Raw genomic sequence first — 25,377 nt, forward strand, 5'->3', positions numbered from 1 at the left:
CTTTGCTCCTTAGTAATACCTTTGAAGTTAAACTGTTCTGCCACTTAATCTATAGCTAACGTGTCAACTGTTCTGTTAACAGGAACCTGTCCCACCTCAACAACATCCACATATCAGCATGTCGGACCCCCAAGATAGCAGATGTTGTTGGACAGGCGGTGGCACGAAGGGAGCCGCCTCAGAGGGAGGTGCCTCTGGTGGAAACCAGGCAACCGGAAGTTCAAAACACAGATGAAGAGGAAGATGATGTAGAAGAGGAGCTGAGCTGCTTCAAAGGGGTGGCACCAAATGGTAGCAGCCAGTTAGATCTGTCCAGTCAACAACAGCGAGATGTGGCAGTTCTGATGGGTGACACACCAAGCCCTGCTCCCAGTGTGATCAGCATCCATAGTGAATTGACCGATGGAGAGGATGAGGGGGACGATGAAGACCCTCAGAGGTGTCATCTGAGCGAGTGAGTGACATCAAAGATAATGGAAATGGGCTGAATGGCCTCTGTAACGCTCCGTGGACGTAATTGGAGTACTGATTGGAAATCTAAAACTTCCTTGTGATCCACTGAAGTTCATTCTACTAACATGACATTTAAACATGACTTGAGCCTCAGTAATGCTAACCTGCATTTTTCTGTCCATAGGTGTAAAGAGGAGTGTGTGTGTGAGGCGTGCAGAAACACCAGTGTGTCTATGGAGAGAGTGTGTTCCCTCAGCAGCCCCGACAGCAGCCTGAGCACCAGTTCTTTTGCCTCCAACTCACTCCAGTCCAGCCCCTCCCTCTCACCATGCAAGAGACCTAACAGGTTGTTGTTTGTGAATGTTTGCCCATATGTCCAAATAACTGAGGAAGCAATGTTCCACAAGGAGAAACACACTCCTGGGTCCAGTCGTCTTAATGTGTTATCTCTCCTGTGTTCAGCATGTCGGAGGACGATGGCCATGAGAGTGGCTGTGACACAGTGGAAGGCTCCCCCACGTCTGACACGTCAACCTCCCCGCACGGCAACAACACCTACCGTTACCTTGACAACAGTAACCACAACAACTACCCACCTTTGGCTGCCATGGTAGCACCACTGCCTTCCCCTGCGGTGCAGGGCAGGAGTCCCCGTGGCGTCAGGACAATGGTGGTTCCACCAATGAGAGTGCAGAACAACAACACTCAAGGGACAGAGGAGCGTGTCCAGAGAACGGGTCAGTGGAGATGTTTACCTTTCCAATAAGGAGCAAATGTTTCTGTTTGTATGTCTATGCACTGCAAGAGTTCTTATACGCATGATGGATTTCATGTTCGAGAAGAAAACAAGCGTGTTTTAACCAGTTTCTTTCATTACAAGCTAAGAGACACTGATGCCCTCGGAAAAATATTGTTTGTGTACTAACACCCAGGAAAGTTTTTTTTCCTCCATGAATGTGTGTCATCTTGCCACCTGTCATGTGGTCTGTCACCTGTGCTTTGGCGGTGTCTGCTTTGCAGGTCATATGGAAGCAGTAGGGGCTTACCACCCCCTAGTGGGTCATAGAGGCTTTAACAGGTGATCAAGAGACACCAGCAGAGAACTGGATATGTTGTACTGATACCTCAAAGATGCATCCATTGGAGAGTCCTCTTTTATGGCTTTCCCTCCATCAAAAAGCAGTTTTCTTTGAGGAATGTTTCCAAGAAAGAGAAAAACCTTTGCAGTCTTTGCAGAACTGGTGTATTCATTCCTCACCCATTACACATGTGTAGTTAAATAGGGTCATATTTTTTATATATGTGAGCGTGTGTACATTAATTGAAATGTCAGCATCTAGTGTAAGCTTCAGTGAACCAGATATCCCAAGGCAAAGCAAGCTTTACTCATTCTGTGTGCTGTGCAGACAGAATAAAGTGATGGAAGCTGTCCTCATCTGAGCACTCACTTTGGCTCATGGTGGAGGTCCGTTTCCTGTTAATCTCTTAAGTAACTCTGACCAAACCTTGAAAAGAATACGTTAACTGCGGCTTAAGTGTCTAAAACAAACCACTCCTTGTTTCACAACAAGGAGGGAGAGTTTACAGCAAACGTTTTTCGTGAACTGAAGTCAGCTGGTGCCTGGAAGTGGAGGGAAAGGTGGATGCATCTCATTTGGTATTGAGTCAGGTCCCACGTTTCCTCTGCTGGTTCTTGCCATGCAGCAAATGTTGCCCCAAGGCACTGATCTGATATCAGTTTCTCTGTTCTGTTATTGTCACATGGTCATTTTTGTTAATGGTGACGTGATACTTAAAACCGATTCAGATCAGATTCCAAGGATCAACTTTGCTCGTCAAGTGCTTTTTCTGAGTGCCAACAGTTTGTCTCTTCCCATTTCCTCAATTTACTGAATTTCATTGTCTAGTTTCACAGTGCTGTCTATTGTGGGAAGATTTCCAACTCTTGAAAAATTGTCATTCCTCTACACCACTGGCTCAGACATTTCATCTGAAGCAGGTCATTTTCTGGTGGTCATTAGGGTCGCTGCTCTCCTAAAATACAAAACCTCTTCCACACCAACTGTAACCTAGATGGAGTGGTATGCTTCTGCACGACTGAGTGGGGCTTCTCTTTGGGCAGCATGTAGCTGATCCAGTGCAAGTTTCTAGAAATGAGTGAAATGTCAACACCTCAACATGTCTGCTGCTGTATGTGTTGGCTTTTATTTATTGTTGTGATAATTTTCAATGCATAACTTGTGATTGCAGTCACTTTATCGTATAAGCTCTCAGATTTTACCTGTTAAGTTTAAATTCCAGTTCACCTTTGATTGTACTTCATATAAGTAGGCTGTTCTTGTTCAGTTGCAGATGCTGCTGTGTCTCAAAGATTAGCTTGAAACACTGGACTTCACCTGTGGTTGCCCCTTCAGTTTTGCCTGCTTTTGCTTTGAATGTGATTTTTGTTTGTTGAAATCATTCCACTGTGAATTGCACAGCTGCAGTTTGGCGCTGCTACACTGATTCTATTTCATCAACACTGAGAACAATTTGGCGTCTTTGCTAACAGTGTTCCAGGTGTTGCTGAACCTGTGTAGTAATGTCTTTTACACAATTATACCTGTGTTTAATGCAGTGTCTTCTGATATTGAAAGTTGCAGGAGTTCAGTCCTTTCACTGTGGCCTGCCGGGCGCAGACTCATGCTGTATGCAGCATAAAATCACGTCACTGTTGATCACAGACTGAAGGAAAAAGGGAAATGATTGTCTGACTTCTTCAGTAAAACGACAATAGTTTGTTTGTTTGCTGCTCACAGACTTCTGTGACGTGTAGTATTAAACTACACTTGTTGTTACCACCTGTAACTACTGACTCAACTGACTCAGGTATTGCTGAGTCAAGCTGGGCTGAAATCTTAAGGAATACAACTTTAAACAACACCTTAGTAAATTCTGGCTTGAGGGCATCTTGATCACTTTGTTTAAAATGCGTTTATCAACTGTCAAATCCTTTAGACCCAAAAACCTGGATTGAAGTTCTAACTGTGAATGTATGTCTTTCATATCTGAATCTGTTTTCTCTGGTATGCATGCTTGTTTGCTGCTTGAAATCTTTGTTAGTTGTTGGTCTGCTTCACTGTCTTTAGTCTCGCAGGTCAGGTGGACTAAACCTGCTGTCCATTTTTACAGCATATACATCTTTGCCTGACTCACTTCTGTCTTCTCTCTGTTTCAGCCTCAGAGTCCTGGTCCCGGTCCAAAGGGCGCTGCAGCCTCATAGGACAACACAGCACTCCTTCCTCCGTCCCCCTCTTCCCATCGGCCCCCCCTCTGTCCCGACAGCAAAAGGTGACTGGGCAGCAGCAGCAGCAGCAGCACCCTCTGGGCTTTGGACAGGTCAGTTCGTTTCTCTGCCTGTCTCTTTATAGTATATGGAGCATTATGCAGGTCCTGAACACAACAATTATTGGTAAATTTTTATAGGATGGCGTGACATTTTTGTCAGAGCAGCAGGCCTACAGTCACATGACAGGAAGATGAAACTGGTGCCCCAAATTATTTAAGTTGGGGTTGTGTTGCTTTGTGGAACAAGAACAGGTATTTTACTGAGCTTACATAACAGCTTGCAAATGAGGTGTGGGAAGCAAGAGACAGTTTTTCTATGAAAAGTTAAACCCGAGGGCTACATTGTGGAAGCAGACAGATGTGAAAATCTCGGAATGTAGTGTGGCACTTTGTTAGTAAGGTAGTTTGTGAAGACTTGCCTGTAGAGATATGTGTCTCTGAAGCTCACTAACAGATATTTTAACATGTTGCGTCTTGTTTGATCTGAATAAAAAGCAAAGTGAAACCACAACAACTTGTGCTTTTACAGCAGTTTCAGGACATTTCTGCTCCTGGCTGAGAGATTGTCCAGCACAATGTATTGTTTTTACACTTCAGTGTTAATTAATGAGCTTTAGAGGTGCTGGTAGGTGGGTTTCGTTACCTTTGGACTGAGCCAGACTAGCTGTTTCCCCCCGTTTCCAATCTTTGTGCTAAGCTAAGCTAATCAGCTGCTGTCATGGACACACGCGAGAGTGGTATTGATCTTTTCATCCAAGTCTCTGCAAGAAAAATGTGGATATATTGTCTCAATAGAGTGTGTAGAATGTGTGTGTTAACAGTCATTGTGTTTGCCGTCCTCTCTCAGGTTCAGCCGTACGGTTCAAACCTCAGCAACAAAGAGTGGAACGGCAACTATGGGCCTCTGCGACCGCACGCCTACATCCCCCCCACTGTCCACACACACACCTTCACACACCTGCCACACAGCAGCCCCACGCACACTGCGCCCGCCCCGCACACACACACCCAAGGCCTGCCCGCACACACGCTTCTGTCCTACCCCCCCAGTGGCCCCCTCACCGCTGCTCACCACCCCCACCCCATCCTGCCCTCTCGCCCTCCTCCCCCTCTCCTTCAGCACAGCTACAGTCTCTCCCACCCCCAAGGAGGCGCTATAGTTCACCAGGTGACCCTGGGCATCAGCACCCACCCCCACCACCCTGGACCCCCTGCTCCCCACCCACACAGGCTCCTCCCCTCCCCGACCATCCACCCACATCAGCAACCCGGCTATGCCCACCACCCCCACCAGTTCAAGCCTCCCTTCCCCCCTCCTCACCCTTACATGGCCTCCCCAGCCGCCTACACAGGCTTCCCTCTGAGCCCCACCAAGCTCAGCCACCACCCCCAGTTCTCTTACATCTGAGGAGCCGGACGGGGCCGCAGCAGTACCTTCTTGTGAGGAAGGGCAACGGGAAATGGACTGGGGCTGCAACCTGGGCAGGTAGAGCTAGCAGCAGAGCACAAAAAGGACATTTGTGATGATGAAGACGAGGAAGAGGAAAACGTGGTCAACAAGAGGAGGATGAATAACGACGTATCAAAGGGGATTGAGAAAGAAAAGTAACAATGCTGAAGATAATGTTTCATGGGGACACGCGGCCTCTGTAATCTGGAGGTTCTCGTCAAAATTCAGTGACGGTGTTTGATTGTCAGAGCAGCGTCAGCTCTGAAGGACCTCCTGCGCAATCATGGCCGGCCAAACGGAGCAAACGGTGATTGAATAAAACGGCAAAGCTTTATACGAGAACCTCGCAAAAGTGAATGAATTCACAGATGACGGCGATAAGGAAATTTGAATTAAGAATGTGTCCTTCGCACATTACCTCCTGTCATTTGTTGTTTAAGTAGTGTTCAGAGAATATAATCGAATTAGAGGCTGGAAATCATTTGTTGTTGTTGCTGTCAGGGTGCTCAGCCTCCCCTTCCCTTTATCTTTGTTGCCTTGTAGCATGTGCTCGCCAGTCAGATCTGTCTGTTAAGCCATCCCAGTCTGTATTAACCAGGATCGAAGGCTCCTGTCTGTGTCGGAGGCAGACTTTACTGCTGCCGTCTCCTAGTGCCTTAAAACCAGAGTCTAAGACGTTACTTCAGGAGTTTATAGATTGTAAATTTAAATGGGCTTGCAGCACTTAACCCTCAGACTCTGAATATGATGGGCTTATTAGATAGATATGAGGATAATGCTTGTGTTTTAATATTGGCAAAGGCTGGACTTCAGTTTGCTTTCTAACTCAGAGTGTGGATTTACTTTAGCTAGTGGCTGCACATTTAGGGCTTTGACTGAATGAGCTTTTTATGTACATATAGAGTGATTTGATATTTTGATAATCGATTTCTATTCACTATAGTACTTAATTCATAACAGTATTGTCACTGTTTACTGTAACTGCAATACAATCTAGATAGCCTCTGGGTTGCTGTGTTTTTGTCATGTTGCATTTAGACTTGCATTACTGCATTTTATGTTTTAGTTTTTGGGAGTGGCATAGACTAAAAGAAAAAAAAAGATTGTTTAATGTTTTTACTTCTAAATGCTTCTCAGTGTTTGAAATAACCTATGAACTTACAGTATCATTGCTGGGCTATTGAGTGTTCGAGGTGTATCGGTAATCGTTTCAAATATTCGTGTGAGATGATCCTTTTGTCCATGTATTGAAGCCTGTTTCTCAGTTTTGATACATTCCTTCAGGGTGGATGCATAGCCTTGATTGTTTTTTTTTTTTGGTTTTTTTTTGGTTTTGTTTAATTTCCAGTGTGTAGTAGAGCTGCGTCTTTACCTGTCATATCAGCTGGTATTTTACTCCAATCAGCACCAAAGACTGTTCATTAATCATTTCTGAAGCATGGTCGATACGATTTCTCCTGTCACCTCCAGCATACTGTTGCAATTATCAACATTAGAATATATTGTGAGATCTCTATTTTAAAAATGAGGTTGAGGTTTTATTTTTCTGAGCTATGTTTGGCAAATTGTATTTGGAATGTATAGATAATAAGCTGCTATGTACTGATTATCTGCCACTTCGTAGCTGTGAATTTAGAGGATTAATCTCATTCTAGCCTGCAGTCTCTCCTTTGTATTGTAGTTCTGATGACTAGATACAATAGAAGTGGGTTTTATTTTTAAGTATACTGAATGCTATTCCTATATGCTAGTGCCTCTGTATATTGGCTTTGTTGTTTTGAAGTGATTGTAAACTGCTGTAATGGAAGTTATGAGTTCTTTTTTTTTTTTTTTTTTTAAATCTGTTGCTTTTTGGTTTGTGTGTGTGTGTGTGTGTGTGTGTGAGTGTGTTTTTGTGCGTGTTCATTTAGCATCAGTATTTCAGATGTAGGCTGGGTTCACGCTTGGATTCTGTAACCGGTGTGTCGTTGACGTGTCATCGTTTTTCAAGTTTTATTCTGATGACATGGTTTTTATTTCCTTTACTGGACTGTATTCGCAACTCTTCGTACTGTACAACTAGTGCCTTTCCTCCGACAAGTGGCTGTCAGATGAGGTCTTGAATCGATATCAAAGCAGTCGGAAAATTGTAGACAGCTCCTGTTTTCACGTCACGAAACCCCAAAGGTGTTTGTTTGTTCGAGTAAGATGAGGTCTGAAAACAATCTTATTTTTCCACAGAATCCTAAGAAAGTAAAAGTCAGGGAACGCGCTCACCAAGAACACCGTGCAGTACTCAAAAACATAGGGCCTGAACATACACACAAATGCAAAGCTTTATTCTCACACCGTGAATGTATTTGTGGAACTTGAGACTGTTTCTGGGTTGCAGATGAGTCATTTGTTGCGTTTCTGACGGCTCCACGGCGTTTTCTCACATGTTTCGATTGGGGTGTTGATAGTTCTTGTATGCAGCTATTACCATAGGTAGAAATCATCATGTGTTTCAGTCAGGGGGTTTCAAAATGCTTTATCCATCAATCATACGCAAAGTTTAGCTCCAAAGCTTATCTATGGAAGCACGTTGCTGCCACTGTGACTACCAGTTCGTTGTTATGAGAAACGCTTCTTGTGTTCATGAGATCCCACAAGAAGCGCCTCCGGTTCATACAGATCCTTTTGGTATCTGGTACTATGGAGAACATCAGTCATAACATGAATAATCAGAACCAGCAAAGTTTCTCTCTCCGATAAGAAACTGGCTGTTTTTCTGTCACGGTGGCAGCAGTCACGCTGCCGCACACACCCTCTTAAATGTATTACATTGTAATGGTTTTGCTATGTTGCTTGTACTGGTGGTATTTTGTGTACTCGTTTAATATGCTACTGTGTTGACGATTCGTAGACAAACAAGAGGATGCACTCGTCGGCTTGGAGTGCAGCCTAGAATTCTAACTGATAGGTGTGTGTCATGGCACAGTGATCTGTACTTCACTTCAAGGAAAATCCCCTTTTCACCCTGTGCCGTGCAGCTTCTCTCGTCGACTCCCACATGCCTCTATTCTTTCTGTCGGCTCAGCACCTGTGATGAGATGAACACATGTCCCACCTCAGCGATGTCCCGTGCTATAATCCCCCTCCACTTTGGGTTGATTGCTTAGGATAGATAATCCTGCTTCCCTGCAGCCTTACGCTGACAGTTGCATCATCAAAGTCACCGCAGGGTCACACAGTCCCAGATCCAAAGCTCAAGAAAGACATGGAGCCCAGCAGCCTTAAGTGACAAAGCAGGCCTGAGGACTTGTGAAGTACTTTGAAAACATTAGAGGAAAATTGAGCTCACTGTCTCTGTTCACAAAGATTTTTTGGGGATTTGGCATTAAACAGGGATTGGGTCCAGTCTCTGTTCATCAATGATTCACAGACTGTAGTCTGCTTTCACAAAGTAAGGTCTTGGTCCGTGTCGGCCTGCTTTTACTGGGCTCTCACATCCAAAACTACCAACTCAACAAACATGGGTCTGAGCTTCTCATTTGGGTGCTGGGCTGAGACAAAAATAGTGAGATTTGACTTCGAAGACATGTTTTAGGTGGATTTTATACCACAGTTATCTAATTATCGGGTTGACATTTATTGTATTTAGACACAAATATGTAGACATGATTGCTAAATTGAAACTGTTACTGTTCTAAATATGTGTAGATCTGTGTGGCTTTATGATATTTAGTTTTGATTTTTTTTTTTTTGTTTTGTTTTTCTTAAATGCTACACTAGTTTGACATGTAGCAACTGCACTGTGCAATATACAACAATATGAGGACTGGGAAAATGATTATTGTTTGGATGTAATAATGTGTGTCTTACCAGGTTGCGGTCATTTTCTCCCCTCCCCCCCTCCCTCCCCCCCTCTAGTTCTCAGTGAGTTTCAGTGTGACCAAGCCTTATGTACTTTGTCACAAAAAGCGGGTTCCTTCTTGGTGACTCTTATTGGTGAGTGTCAAATTATGAATTGATGGTGTACTATGTCAAGATTCACTTTGAATTAAACAAAGATCTTTTGCTTCAGTCACTGCTGTCTTTGTGGATGCACTTATCATGTACAGGTATCACTGTTTGATGTATGGTAAGCACAACATAGAGGTCGACGCGTGACCCTGTTTCTAATTGTTATGCTGCCATTCTTCTGCCCCCTCACGTCAGAAACTGAGGCTACAGTCTGGCCTAATGTACTTGATACGTACGGGGGATACATGGGATCAGCTCAGCCAGTTCATCAGTCCGAGTCATGCCGACAAACATGTCACTCAAAGTCCTGCATCTGATTTGTATTCAAGGTCCGAGGTCCAGAGTGATTGGAGGTAACAAAATAATATTCAATCAGTTAACATACCTTTAACATCAGCTCATGTGATTGAGTCAGCGTGACACAGGTCGACGAGGCTCAGACAGCTGGTCCATGCTTATTTCTGACTCAGACATTCTGACTAATACATTTACACGAGTTGTAGAAACTGTCCATGAGAAAAGGAGACAGTCTGTAATGAAGGAGTGTGACGTTAACGTGTGAAACCTGCCACAACACAATTTACTCTAACTGCTGCCATAACAATGATGTCAACGATAGGGAAATAATCCACGTTAAATCCATATTCCATCTGGGGACAAGATCTCAGTGGGTGATCTCCATCTGCACTGAATGTACTGATGAGTACTTACACTTCACAACATATTGAAGCCTGTTCATAACCTGAGGTGCGGCGGGGGTCCTCAACCACGTTTAACAAGGGCCGGACTTTCAAAAAACAACATTTATTTAGGCCTCATTATTATTTAATATATCTTACTAAGTCAGTGTTACTTTATGAGTCTATATCATGAATTTTCCTTTCCATCTAGAAAATGCTCTCAGACCTCCACCAAGGAGGCAGTCAGTGCTCAAGATGAAACCCACAGTTCAACTACCAGTGAATGAGTCCTCATTTCTAAAAACTCATCTTCAGGATTCCAGGAAGTAAACAAAAATACTCTGTTTGAGACTCAATACAACAGCTGGCCAACGAAAACAAAGCAGCCCATGTGTCTAATAGAGGAGTGATTGTCTGAGTGTCTGTGGACGGGCCAGGCTCGACACTAATCAACGATCACGGTCAGGACGGACTGGACCTCTTCTGCTGCTGAGGAACGTTAGAAGTGCACATTTTCTAAATTCATGGACGTTCTGTAGGCCAGATGTGACCCATGGGCCAACATTTGATGACATATTCAGATAAAGACTCAATGGACTCAATGGAGGAAGGCACAGACACGTCTGGAACTACAGACAGCTACAACACGACTAACTTCTTTAAAGGCTGTTGCTCTGAATCTCATATGATGGTGACTGACACACTTTCAGATGTTGTCTTGTGCTTCACGGCTCCTGTTAACTGGTTAGTTTTTAGTAATGACTGGACACACACTAGCTGTCTGTTTACTCATCTGCTCAAATTAAAGTGATTGGTGTTTGGCTATTCTGATAACCTCTCATAAGCGACCCCCTCCCCCCCCTAATGGATTTGGTGATATAACAGTGTTTACAGACTCAGGCTCCTGCAGGGCTGTTCCAGCGGCAAAATAATAACTGCACCATTATTTGTTTTACAGTAAATTGGCCACGATGGAGACAGGGCTGATGATGAGCGCTGTCCCCTGGTGTGACCGCATGCAGCCAGTGTGGCTCTGCCCTCAGCTCCCACCAGGGGCCGCCTGCCTCCCGCTGAACTCAGATCAGCCACAGACCCATGCGAGAGCAGAGCAGCGCTGGCGTCACTGCCTGACTGATGTTTGGTGCTTTAATGATGCAGCGGGCTTCATGTCCGCTCCATCACAGACGAAACGAAGACTGAAGCGAGTTGTCTCGTCTGTCCTCTCCGGTTCTAGAGGTGGAGTAAGGAGTCAGACCGTTCAGACCAGCCTGCTCCTGTCATTTTTTACCATAATTACACCAAACACGCAGGCTGTTTCTACCTGCGAGAGGCTGCGTCAAGCTAGCCACCATGTTAGCCAAAAGCAGACCGGAAGTTGGTCAGTTTACCTATTAAAAGTCAAAGCGCATCGATTTTATCTCGCCACAAAATAACGAGTGCCCCTTACAGTGCAAAATATATGGTTTAACACTCAGTGAAAACACAAGGAGTGATGCTGTAGCTGTCAAATGGATGCTAAAGACCAAATGTAGCTGTCATAAATGAGCTCCTGTGAGCAAGTCTGTCTTAGGGTGCAGCATCCTGCTAAACTCCAGGTTCAGGCAACATGTTCTTGCATGTTACAAGCAAATCTTGATTTTAGTTTAATTCAGCTTGTTGTACAGAGGAATTCTGTTGGGACAGCAGCACTACAAGAAATTGATGAATATTAAACACAGAAACATGATCTTTACCTGCAGGGCTGATATGAAACATCTCAGTTTGAACCATGGGCCTTCAAGAACAGCCTCATGGACCCGAATAGCCCCCGATCTCATTATCTTTACCCCAACTCTGACTGAAGGGGATCACGACAGAAAGAAAATAATTCAGAGCCACATACATACATACACACAGATCAAAATTTTGCTTTGTCAAGCAAGTACAAGGTGACCTGATTTCCAAAAGGCATAAAGTTAATAACACCTTCTTTAATGTTTTAAGCAAGATGACTGTTTATTTCCATCTTTCACAAAGGGCCTGATGCAAAAAGCAAAAGTTCAAAAGTGTGGACACCCTGCATTGTCAGTACTAACACCCACTTTGGCAAGTATCACCACTTGAAAAGGCTTTTTGCAGCCAGCTAAGAGTCTTTCAGTTCTTGTTTGGAGGATTTTCATTCATTCCTCCTGCAAAAGGATTCTAGTTGTGTGAGATTCTTGGGCCGTATTGCACACACTGCTCTTTTAAGGTGTATCTTCAGATTTGTGCGATTTGTGAAGGCCATGTCAAAACCTTCAGCATGGTCCTCTTGAGGTAGTCCATTGTGGATTCTGAGGTGTGTTTGGGAACATTATTCTGTTGTAGAAACCATCCTCTTTTCATCTGCACAGTAGAACAGTGCAGCACCTCTCCTGTCCTCCTGTCTGTCCAGCCTGCTCAGTCTTTTTGCTGTCAAACAGGGCTTTTAATTTGCCCTTCTGGTAATCCAACAAGCAGTTCTCTCAGAAAGTTTTCTTGGTCTTCCAAACCTCAGCTGTTTCTGTTGACTGCCACTGCTTAATTATATTACGAACGTCTACATGAAAATGCTTCACTATCTCCTTACAACCTTCTCCCACTTTGTGGGTACCAATTATTTTTATTTTCACAGCTCTATGCAGCTGCTTAGAGGAGTCCATGGCTGCTGGTTGTTGGAATGAGGTAAGGAGTCACAGTTTGAAAAAAGCTTTGAAATGTGTATCACCTTGTCTTCCCTAATGATGACTGTAAATAAGCCGTAGCCCGAAAAGGCTAATTTAGGTCTGACATCTTGGTAAAAGTTACCCGAGAGCTCAACTGTCGTGGCCTTGACTGGACTCCCCTCTTCACTCTTAAATTGTAGAAAGCAAAAATAATTCATTGATCTTGCTTAGAATGTTGACATGAATGTTTCATCTTTAACTTTATGCCTTTTGGAGGTCAGTTCATCTTCTACTCTCTTAATTATTCACAAGAAAAGAATATATATAACCTGTTCACAGGAACAGAAATTTACATATACATACAGTATATTTACCACCTGCTCGTCACAAGTAATAACCACATGCACACTCACATTGACATGTACACCGCAAGGGCCAAATACATACATGTATTTACACACACACACACACACACACACACATATTACACTGCATTAAATGTCACCCCAACAGCACCAGTTGAACAGCATCATGCCGCTGAGCCCTGGTGTCTGATGGAAGGCAGCCATGGTTTTGATGTCTCTGTCTGAACATCATTCTGTGAGCCTCGTGCACCATGAAGTCCTCAACCATCTGTTGTTGTTCAACTTCTTTGCTTGACCAGTCTCACTTCATATTACATCCAGTCCACTCATTCCCCCTGTATCAGTATAACCAGTCCACTCAGTCTTACTGTCCCAATATAGCCAGTCCATCTCTGTCCCACCATAAGCAGTCCCCTCAGCCTCCCTGTCCCATTACAACCAGTCCTCTCAGTCTTACTGTCCCTCTATAACCAGTCCATCTCTCTGTCGCACCATAACCAGTCTTCTCAGTCTCACTGTCCCGCTATAACCAGTCCTCTCAGTCTGTCTGTCCCACTGTTCCACAGCTTTATTTTTAAACATATAGTCTCCAAAGTATACACCTATATATACTGTATACAAAACAAACACTAAACGCTAAACTTCACCTCACGGTCAGTGAAGTGCCCCTTTAACCGCATCATTATCAAATGCGCTTCCAGACAATTTGAAGCGGTTTATTTTGAAGGCAGCATAAACTGTTTTCCGGTATATTATCAGCGTAGTGATGCAGCTGCCAGCGGAGATGGAGAGCGCCTGGCGGTCGCAGTAGGGACATCAGACTTCACACAGCGCGCGTACACACAGACACGGACACAGTGAGACGCATCAAAGAGACATAACAGTACAGCAGTCTCATTGTTTCTGTATCGATCTCCACAGCCTCCAACAGGCTAATGGAGAGCGGAGCCCTGCTTGTCCGCACCGGGGGCACGTTGATCGGATGCCTTTCACCACAGCAGCGCCGTTAGATGCTTTCCATTCGGGATTAATTGGTTGACCAATGGCTCCCAAACATGCGCTTCTCTCCAGCAGTGGCCCCGGGGTTGGAGGTGTAAATGATAAAGGAGACCCCTGCTCTTCCTCTCCGACGGCATGGTTCCTGAATGCGGGGATGGCGGCCGTCCGCTCGCCGAGGAACGGGAAGAGGACGCGGGCGCTGGATAGGATGCTGGCCCGGTGGTTTGTGACCGTCGGTGCGGTGCTGATGCTGATGATACGGGGCTCCCTGGCCGCTGACAGTAAGACATTGATGCTGTGTTATTTTCCAACCTGTGAGAGTGGTCCTTTATTCCTCATAATCATAGAAATAAACCATAAACACCACATGCTCAGCAGGCTGAGTGGCGCGGAATGTTCCGACTCCCATTCCGGTCTCAAGATGGCTTGATGTCATTATATCATTTAATTAATGTAATTATTTATTAGACACTTTATGAGATCGGTGAGGGGAAGATATCGTCAGACAGTTAGATATAAGTGATAGCCTCTAAAAACAACAGCTGGGTTGTATAAGATGTGGCAGTCATTTTGATGCGTCTGCAGCTGTTTTAGTGATCTCTGAGGGCTGAGCTGTTATTTTCACAGCCTATATCTTTACAGAAATGTGATTTATTGCTCCGATCTCATGTCGAATGCGTTTATTATGCTTTTTAAACATCACTGTAGTCGCACACAGGCCCTAACGCATGTCACGTCCCCAAACACGGAGCGGGAGCGCACGGCGGACCGCAGCGCCGCGCCGCGCAGGCACCGCGGCCGTTTCTTTGCATTAAGGCAGAAACTTTTTATTCATTCATGGAGCACTGAGCCCCGAGGTCACCAGCCTCGAACGAGATCCATAGGGGACGTTTCATAGTCGACGCAGATAAATAATTTATGAGCTCCGTGTCTTCACGGCCATCCAAGGAAAACAAAAATAGAGTGAGGGCGAGATCTAGCCGTGGCTGACGGTATGCCACCAGTGGCTCAGCGGCAGATACCGACCCACAGAGCGGTAAACCGGTCGCGTAACACCAACATACCGCTTCCGCCCCGTAATGCGTATGCAAATATAATGCCAGTGGTCTAGTTTTTAGAAGTGATGCCTTAATAGGTTGTTTGCAGTCACATGATGTTAAATTCAGATGGAGGGCAGGAAGTGAAAACCGCAATGGACTAGATGGAGGAAAGTTCTTACGTGGCTAATTTAGATGAAATTACAAGAGAAAGGTTTAACCTGAAAATCAGAACATGTATGATGAATGATGTGATGTATGATGTATAACTAGCTGCTCATTCAGACGTCGTTCTATTCTAGAGAACAAATGAAAGCAAAGTATGGAGGCATGCAACTTTTTTGTTGGCAGTTGGGTCCTCGACTTCGATACCAAGGTGCTCGGGGATGACTGTCAATTGGTTTCTGTCTCTGTTTTTGTTGTTGGGATATCTTCATAGATAATGTGAGTAATTCTTTTGACATGAAAATAAAGTCATTTCACACTAAGTCCTGCAGGTGTACCCAGTAATCTAATATTAGAGCTAGCCTCAGCTAACATGGCTGTTGTTAGCCTCGTCACCGCGGCCAGTCTGACCAATAGCTGACAGAAATGTAGAGTCAACCAGCCAATTATACTTAGGTTATTTTTGGCATGATTTATTAGTAGAACACCGTCACACTTCTAAAACTCCATGTGGCAGAATATTAAGCTGTCATGTGACAGTTTTTTTCTTATTCATCATTGATACTTTGAATGAGTGTGCGGTTGCTGTTGTTGTGCCATAAGCCTAACCCTGCCAGCAGAGAGCTTTGGATAGGGTCAAATGACCAAAATCAAGTGTGTATGTATTGATTGCACCTGGCAGGAGGCGGCACTATGTAAGTTATACATTTGGTAAGTTGTTGTCATTCACAGCATTTCACTGCAGCTGAACCTGGAGCTGTTTTCTACAGTCTGAATTATCTTGTTAAGACATTGTTGTAATATTTGTTTCTCAATTCAATTCTTATACATGTGTTTCATCAAAGGACCATGTTGTCCCTTTTTACACTGATCCAGCAGGATAAGCTGTTGGAGCCTTGGAAGACTTGACTGGATGGACTCAAGTTTGCATTGATACATTTGGTTCAATGTACCTTTTTGAAAACAAGTCAAAAGTCATAAAAAACAAAAAAACAAAACAAAACAAAACAAAACAAAACAAAACAGAAATCACAAAACTCAGATGTAAGTGCATCCAAGATTCATTATTAATCCACTGTTCAAGCCAGGTTCAGCAGTGCTTAGAGATGCAACTGGCTACTGCAGGATCAATTCACCCACATGACAAAGAGCATATTTTTCCGCTCTATTAGTAACTAGCCACGTGTAGTTTAAAGTTTAGATATTGGCAACTCTTCTGATGCCAGCTCCAGCTGTATGTGAGTAGAATTTCAACTTTGGTGTTGGCAGCACTGAAGGTGACATTTGAAAAACCTAAATGTCAAATGTCTTGTCTCTTTCCAGGAATAATGAGTCAGTTTTAGTCAGGATGCTCCACAGACAACTGTGGAGGGTTTGCAGTGCGAGACATGGAGCTGCTGACGTTTTGAAAATATCTATCCATTAGCTTTTCTCAGTTATAATGGTCCGATGAAACCCAAACAACGCAACAATATAGCAAGTCTGTATGTATGTATTTGGTGCCCCTACAGTTTCTTAGTGCAATTCACATATTACACCTTTGTTGTGAGTATGGACAGCTGTGTTTGTTATGATTACATTACTCCCAATCAGAAACTAGAGAGTTGACTTAGCAAGACGGCTAATAGTCCAACAGCAAGAAGGGCAGTTCGGCGTCTGTCTGCAGCCTTTAATTTCATGAAGCTCTCGCCAACCACTAAAAGCCAGTTTGAGATTTACTCTTGTCTGGCCTCTTGCTCAGTCACTCTCTCTTTTCCTCTTCTTAGCTTCTTCAGTCAACAACCTCCTCAGTGTCTTTGCCTCTGTGATGATGTTTGTAGTGGCTGCAGAGCAGCCGGAGGACATCCGAGGGAAAATCAGAAAACATTTCCTTCATAAGACACGATCCAGTTTCACCCAAATCAGCGACACAGTTGGTGGTGTATGACGTAGTGTCGCAGGAGATCATACCCACTCAGCCCAAGTTACATAGTGCAAGAAGAGGCATTCAGGGCCCAGAGTGGGAACGAAAGAGGCGTCATTCTCCCTGTTACAAGTCAGTCTACCATCAAAGGGATTCTAGGACAGTTATTTTAAGGTAAAATGATGTAACATTGTGATAACTGATTGACTGGCTCAACTTGTACACTGAAAGTGAGAAAGTCTGAAGAACACTGTCATTACTGCTGTAGCCATCTCTCATGTTGACCCCTCATATTGGAAAAATTGTGAATCCTGGCTCTGAATAACACACGCTGCTGCTCGTCGTGTGAGGGTGACAACGAATGTCTGCGTCCCTGCGATTAGCACAGTTGTATTAAATGCACATCCCCTTGTTGAGCGCAGATTTGAGAATGAAAGCAGAGCTGCAGAATATGGAGAAGCTCGCCAAAGTATTTGGAAAAAGACAGTTTATCTGCCCAGCCTCCCCAGTTAAATCAGAGCAAATCGCCCACTCACTCTCAACATATCCTCTTTATATCATGCCGCTGTGCCACTTAAGAGCAAGCTTTTCCACAGCATGGCTTGGGGAGATTTGACTTTCTCTCTCTTACCTGGTTACTCAAGCATTCAGCTGTTTCAGGTCTTTTTATAGAGAAAACAGTCCCATTGTGTTTTTGTATTCTCCATCTCCGTTTATACCAAGAAAGATGTTTTGGAGGCTGATGCCTAACTGGTGTGTGTGATTTATGTCAATATGTGTGTGTGTGTGTGTGTGTGTGTGTGTGTGTGTGTGTGTGTGTGACCATTTGTGTCTGTGGGCACGCACAGACTGTGGGTTTGTGTGTAGGTGTCTTCTTTAATAGGTCTACAGAGATCTTCATCCTCAGTCAATAGCTGAGATCTATTGGTCCGTGTTACCATGGGAACGTGTCAGCAGCTAGTACTTTTCTCGCTGTGAGTCTGTGTTTGTCAGTCAGGCATTGAAATAACATCTGAGTAAGTGTCAGGTCTGTTGCCTGATAATCGGCGTCCGATGACACACCAGTGGAGATAAAACAGTCTCTGAAGCGCTGAGATTTGTGGGGTTTGAACTCAAACCCTTCCAGCTGCTGAGCATCCGGCTCTTTGGTGATCTGAGTCACTCACCACATAGTGCTGTTTCTACGTTACAATTAAACATTGTGTGTGTGTGTGTGTGTGTGTGTGTGTGTGAGACCCTTTTCTCTCATCGTGCTGTACTCGACATTTATTACAAATAATAGCATGATGGCTTTTCTCACCACAATTTAGAAGCACCAGTAGTGACCACCGATCGTAGACTTGGACTTACACTGTTTCTTTATTGATCCCAATTTGGGAAATTATTATGTTGCAGTAGCAATTAAAGATACAGGCAAACACAGGATGTATACACAATTATTTTGAAAATGTAACAAAAAAAGGTAAAACTAAATATATATAATTATATAATATGTATTATAATGTATATGTATGTACTGTATAAGATGTTATTATAATAATCTAATAAAAAATACAATATAAGTATATAAACAGTATTCACAGCAAAAAACAGCAAAAAATTTGTGAGGTTGGTGGATTAACTGTCAAATAACTGTCTCTGGGGAATAAAGGAAATTTAATGGGCAGCAGCCAGTAACTAATTAACAGGAGCATGTGCCAAGATAGTGTATGGTGGTCTTTTCTTTTCATGTCTTTCCTCCCATAAATCTATAGCAGAAGGGAATAACAACAGAGGCGCCTCCCATAGCTTTTCTCTGTATTTCTAAATAGTCAAACGGTTGCTAAAGACAGCATAAAGAGCACATTATCCTGACATGCATCGAACAAAGCGTCACTGTAGTGATGGTGGGGCTGGGTATTGTTTCGTCCTTTCTTTAATACCTTGCTTTGTGCGTCTCGACACACCATGTTATTCATTTAACACAAAGCAATAAATAAAACCTTTGCTAATATTATCTAGCCATGCCGAGTGCATGCAGACATTTAGGTTTTTTTTTTTTTAGGTTTTGAGATCAAGGCACTGTGTCAGCCAATCATATACATGCAAGTGCACATTCCTGTTAGATCGCTTTGTAGCGTCAATCCTGCAGTTGTTGTCTTTTCCTTGCAGTCATCAAGAGGGAACACTCAATGATTGACAAAGTGATCATTTGTTTTGGCGTCCTACTTACTTACTTAACAGTTATAGTAGCAGTTTTCTACGCCTACGACTCCACAGACACGTTTCGGTCTGTACCAGAAAAATATATCGGTTTGATACCCAGTTAGACACCAGTGTGATTTTGGAGAAACATGAAGTGTTTGACTGCATGACTGCTCTGCTGCAGGTGCTATATTTAAAGATCAGTTCAAGATTTTTAAAAAACAGAAAGCCCATAAACAATGCCCCCATTTCATGTTTTTAAGACGTTTGGCGAGATGATGAATCTTCTCACTGGCTGAGCATAAGACGACATGTTAGCATATTTTCTTGGCTCTGAATGGAGGAATCAGACGAACCCCTGGAGTCTAAGAACCCCAGCGGGACAGTGAGGAATGGAGTGGTGATAAATCTTCGGCTGATTATTATTTATCTGTCACAATCAATTCAAATGATTGATTGTGCTGATTAGGTACAGTACGGCCTGGCTCCTGTCCGTCTCCTGTGGCCTCTGAGAGTGGCGGAGTTGGCTGAGGATCAGAGCTCCGAGAGGCTGCATTCTCCCAATCTGATTAAAAGTTTAGTGTCCGTCCCCAGACAGAGAAGTTTCTCGTGATGCATTGAGTCAGAAGAAAAGCAATGTTAGTGCTAGCTGGTGTGTTACCGCCGTATACAAGGGAGGAAGAAAGAGCGCAGGTAATCAGTCAGATTTAGACTCTTACTGAGGTTGAATTTCAATGTGATTTCAGGGTCGATGCAGTTTCGGCTCGGAGGAGGGATTGGCAGTGAGACGGTGTTTTGGCATGCTGCTGCTCCGCATCCATACGATCACATGCAGTGAACTTGATGACTTAAAGCTGGGACACATACCAAATCTGGGCTTGCATTGAATGATCAAAACAATCTAATCTGTACTAAATATTTATCCTTGCAGAGCCTTATTACATGTGACAGGAGAACGACTGTACTGTGTATTCTGCATATAGCATTTTTTAGTAGATTTGACTTGTAATTGTGGTGAATTCCACAAGGCTCATGGAGCACTTAAGCACAGAGCTCGTGTTTAATGCATGATGGCTGTCAGATGTGATACCTCTGGAAACTTTGATGATGGTTGACAGATGAGAACGCTCGCTGTGCTACAACCTGCTTTATTTGATATCAGCCACTTGGTGTCATAAGGATTCTCGCTCACACACCATTGCTCAGTTCATCAGCTTCGAAACTCTGACAAATCGAATTAATGGCACCACGCTCTGCTGTGTCCTCTGCAGTAAATAACTTTTCTGAGATTCATTGCAAAAGGTTCCCAAAGCCACAGTTCACTTCTGCTCAATTTAGTTTATGTCAAAACACGTCCCCTTAAAGGTATCAAGAAGGATATGTGATGATAGGATAGTGATGTTTTCAGCCCCTGATAATGGCAACGCTCATGATCTATAGGCAGTAATGTAAGCAATAACTTCTGGAAAGGAATGGGAGAAGCAATAGTACAAGTGTTCCTTCACTCAGTTATTTTCAGTTTCAGGACATTGTGTGCATATACCATAGACACACCAGGCTGCGTTAGTGGAGTGAAACTGTCTCAGTGTACAGTTTTGATGGACTTTAATGGATTTTAATGAGCCAGCCATAAGAAGGAAGTCTGATTTCAAATGATGTAATGTGTCATTACTCAAAAGAACATGGCTGTAAGTTTTCACTCTGAAGAAATACTGTGTGAAGAATAAGCCACACATAGCCATAAAAACTGAGTGCTATGGACAAGTCAGTTGGTATTGAGATGAACTCAGTTTTGGCCTTTTCATTGGATTTTTGGACAATAAGAAAATATAGAATAATACTAACTTTCTCCTGTAAAGTAGACTCACAAAGAGAGAAACTCTGGTTCAACAGTTTAGTTAATTTAAGCACTTGCTTGTTAATCATCCATATGACGACCAAAGCTGTGAGCACTGATTCACTGATGAAATTCTTGAAAATCACTACTGCTTCATGTTGCTACAGCTAAGGCTGTTTGAAAATTTTCAATACCAGTATCAAGTGCTGATATTGCCGATACCTTGGCTTTGATACTGATTCCTGAATTATACTTTTTTTTGACCAATTTTATAAATCCATTAAAAAAAAAAAAAAAATCCATCACCCATGAATGTACAACCATGAACGTACAATTACTCTCTTCAAAGGATAACCTGCACTAAAATGAAATAAGTGATGGAATATCTAGTCTGCTTAATTCAGTGTTTTGTAATGTTAGACAGCCAATCACCAGCATATTAGATCTTACTCCAAGCAAGCTTATTGGCTCAGTGACGCCAGTGAGATCTGCTACTTAGGTATTGAAATTTGGTACCAAATGACAAGGCGTTTTTTGATGCTTGACAGTACTATAGCAATACCATCTGCACCATAAAAGTATCACGTATCGCACCGGGCCCTGGCTGCAGCTTTAGTTCATGGCAGCTTGTCATGCTCAGACCTCAGCTGTCCTTCTTTGCATCCTCATACTGCTCCATTTTCTGCTTTTGTCTGAAGCGCTCAGGTGATCAGAGGTGTAGCAGGAGGAGGACTCTGGCTGGAATTGATCCAAGGTTGGCAGAGGGGGGGCTAGCACTGCATCATCCCCGCACATGTTCTCGGCATTAAAGCAGCAGTGGCTCGTTTTGCATCACTCCGCTTGGCTGCACTCTGCTCTGTACTTCTCTGTGCTGCTGTGATTATGCACTGCTGGGGCTTTTCACTCTGACAGGGAGAAAGAAAAAGAAATAAGATGGAACTTTTGCTTATTACATACCACACTCATACATACAAATCAGAACTATGAGGGCTTGCTGACACTGGGAGGCAGGTGATTTCAGTCATCACCTTTAATGATTGCACGATGTGCTGTGTTTCATTATAAAATGCTCATTGTTTTTTTTTCCATTTCTCATAATGTTGTCAGCCCTCTTTGCTGTTGTTTATGATGTACCTGTACCTCAGAGACTCTTCACTGCAGGTAAACTGTGTAATGATGCCTGCTGTCATGTTAAATGTCTCTGCTTGCAGCGCTGTCATTGCTCACACTGTTGCCAGGCAGAAATACAGAAGCAGCTTTATTATGCAGGGAAGACAAACTCTGATAATATGATTGACACAACTCTGTTTTAGCTACAGCTGGTTGTTTTTGTGACGGTAACTGGGCTAACTTGGCTAAATGTCTCTGACAGACTCTTTATCTGAGCTGTTATGTACCTCAGCACCTCTATCACCCACATAATGGCATGAAATGCATACACACACTCAATGCTGCACTCGCTTCCATCAGTGTAACAGACAGCTCCTCTCTGCTGCATTCTGGAGTTAATCATTTCTCAAATATGTGTGAGTGTGTGTGTTTGAGTGAGGAATATCGAGAAACTGGAAGTCAGAGAGGTTTCATACGCGGATCATAAATATTTCCCCAGCTTGTACATTAAATACATTATGCATGGCAGGGCCCTGTTACAAATCATACGGGTAGGCAGAAGCTCTTTTGGATAAATAGGTTTCTATAATCCCAATTAGCCACACTTTGTATTTTTCTAATCTGTGGGGGCTGTGAGAGGTTGCGTGTTTCCTCGCTGGTGTATTTCAGGAAGGTTAATTATTTTCCGACTCTCTCACGTGAGAAGCACTTTGATGTACAAAGTGTCACGAGAACACTTCTCCTGCTCAGAGCTCATGCGTGTGTGCACATGGTGTACAATATGGAGTCATGCAATGTTTGTAGAGTGTGTATGTCTTAATGTGTCCACAGAGAATTCACAGCATGGAGTCTTACGTGCAGATGTGTGCAGGTATGCAGTAGTGAGGTACTGTGAGTGCATGCTTCCCTCCAGATGTTGTGTAATGCAAGAAAGGTGCCGCATTTCACTCACCCTGTGTTGACCAGTGAGCCTCTGCCTTACATAATAAGGGAAAAGATGTGTCTTAAGGGGTTGATTGACCACAATTACACACACACACACACACACACACACACACACACGCACACACACACACACACACATATAATTTCTTACTTCTGTTAATATCTAGTAGTACTGGTAGTGTTGGGTGGTTTTGCTGAGGGTTTGAGGCATCCAGTCCTTTTAGATATCTTATGTGCTGAAGAGAGGGCACTCAGAGGAGATCTGAGGATGATATTCTACTCTTCAGCCTACAGTTTCTAACTGAACTCCAGACCTCAAAACAGCAAGTTTTACTCCTCAAGCATTGTGTCTGTATTTTAATCATGACCTATAGTCAAATTCCACAGGCTAAATTAAAGGGTGATGACAAACTTTGTCACCTCTGCTAAGATGGAAATCATTGCAAGCTTCTGAAAGCCATGTATCTGTATATATACTGTGTGTATAAACTCTAGTTCACTCTTGCACTATGCACTTTACAGCACACACTCAATAATTCACTCTAAAGTGAGCACGTTGTCATTTTATCATCACTGACAGATGTAGAGTCGCACGACTGCAACTATAAACTATATACTTTTTGCATCTATGAAATGGGCTGCATAGCATTGTGGGATTGTTAGTAGACAATAATATACATGCCATAAAACTACATGTAATACCTCTGCACTGGTGGAAGCTGAGGCTGTCCGCCTGTGTCTCAGGAACACTGGAAGGGAATCTCTTCAAATTTGGCACAATTGTTCACTTTGACTTAAGGATGAACTGATTCCATTTGGTTGTCAAAGGTTGCTGTGATCTCACAAAATACATTTTTGGCCATAACTCGACTCACTTAATAAGCTTATCATGAGAAAATTGATCGACATCTGCCTGACTCTCCTGTTAGCCTTGCAGCTTTTCGGGCAAGACAAAATACACATTTCAGTCTTGCAGGCTGTTTCATATGAAGACATTGTGGCATGTGGCAGTAGGAAAAGCACAGGTGTTAATAATAAAACCAATGATGGCTGAATTCTGTGTAGCTGCTTCAGTCTCAGGGCCCTGGTATTCTGCATGCGGGCTCTCTGTAACACTTAATTCACCTGCTGCAGAGCAACACCTGTGCTTTTCATACGGTGACAAGTCAACATGTCTGCTGTAATAAAGGTCCAGCTATTAGTACACAGAGTGAGGTCACTTCATGAGCAGCGGTCCAGCCATGCAGAATAAATCACACCACCTGTGTGGAGTTTTAAAGGACAATATATTTCCATTCCTTTTTGTACCAGTCTTTTATTTCTTAATGAACTGCGAGTGCTTTACATCCTGTCCTCCCATACAGAGATTCTTTTCTATTATTATTGATTATCCAGTCAAGCTGCTTTTACACACATAAACCTATCATGTGAACTGATGTGTTCATGATATGTTAAAGCACTGACTCGTAGCTTTTCATAGGCTGATAAAATGCTGACATGTTGACAGCAGATCTTTGAAAGTATACCACCACAAACACTGGTGCTTTATTTTTCCCGTCTTTTCAGTCCCGTTCCTTTGATTCAGTCTGTCAGCAGCACCTCCAAACCATAAACAAATTCCCAGGAAACTTGATGGACAGAAGGAACAATTGAGTAAATTTAGCTGATGATGCTGATGTGAAATGTCAGTTCTTATTTCGTCGCTGAAATTGAACCGATGGAAATTTGGACACTGATAGTGATTCCTCAAGGTCAGAAAATTGAATTTTGTGACAGCAAGTTGAGAGAATTGCTCAGTGCTGGTGGAGGTTTGTGCTTTTAGGTGTTCTGTCTAGCTGCTTGATTGAATTGAAAAAACGATTTGGGCATGACCCCCATCATGAAATGATTTCCATGAGGTGGTGAACCCCCCTGTGGAGGCAACAAATAATAGATGGAGAATGATAGAGAGCGTGCACCGTCCCAGGTAATAACAACTTTAGAGATGAAGCGTCCACTCTGGAATTGGAAACTTTCCTCTGGAGCAGTAGGGGCGGACGTGCAAAGTGTTTCATTCCCTGATTGGTTTTATATGAAGTGAAGAGACAGGAAATGTTAAATATGGAAAAGACTGACAGCCTGAGGAAAAAAAAAAAAACAGAAAGAGTGAAAGAAGCTGTCGTCCTGAGTCAGCTCATGAGGAAAATGTAACAAAGGCGTGACACTCGATAACAGCTGCGTCATCTTCACCATCACTCGCAGCATTGTCATCATCAGCTCTGTAAATACTGTATCT

The 25,377-nt window shown here is 43.3% G+C and overlaps 2 protein-coding genes across 4 annotated transcripts in view; both read left to right on the top strand.

The window, feature by feature from the left end:
* The window catches only part of hipk3a (homeodomain interacting protein kinase 3a), a 31,881-nt gene extending 22,607 nt beyond the window's left edge, over positions 1-9,274 (top strand). The window contains exons 14-18 of the mRNA XM_076732801.1: positions 83-454; positions 638-799; positions 916-1,190; positions 3,671-3,831; positions 4,628-9,274. Of these exons, the coding sequence (XP_076588916.1) occupies positions 83-454; positions 638-799; positions 916-1,190; positions 3,671-3,831; positions 4,628-5,188 (1,531 nt within the window). The 3' untranslated portion in view covers positions 5,189-9,274. The remainder of the gene's footprint in view (positions 1-82; positions 455-637; positions 800-915; positions 1,191-3,670; positions 3,832-4,627) is intronic.
* A 4,399-nt stretch (positions 9,275-13,673) lies between these two features.
* kiaa1549la (KIAA1549-like a) overlaps positions 13,674-25,377 on the top strand; it is a 102,008-nt gene continuing 90,304 nt past the window's right edge. For all 3 annotated transcript variants that reach the window (XM_076732932.1, XM_076732933.1, XM_076732934.1), the window contains exon 1: positions 13,674-14,202. In XM_076732932.1, the coding sequence (XP_076589047.1) occupies positions 13,965-14,202 (238 nt within the window). In that variant the 5' untranslated portion in view covers positions 13,674-13,964. The remainder of the gene's footprint in view (positions 14,203-25,377) is intronic.

Source organism: Chaetodon auriga, chromosome 6 (assembly GCF_051107435.1).
Source record: "Chaetodon auriga isolate fChaAug3 chromosome 6, fChaAug3.hap1, whole genome shotgun sequence".
Classification (NCBI taxonomy): Eukaryota; Metazoa; Chordata; class Actinopteri; order Chaetodontiformes; family Chaetodontidae; genus Chaetodon; species Chaetodon auriga.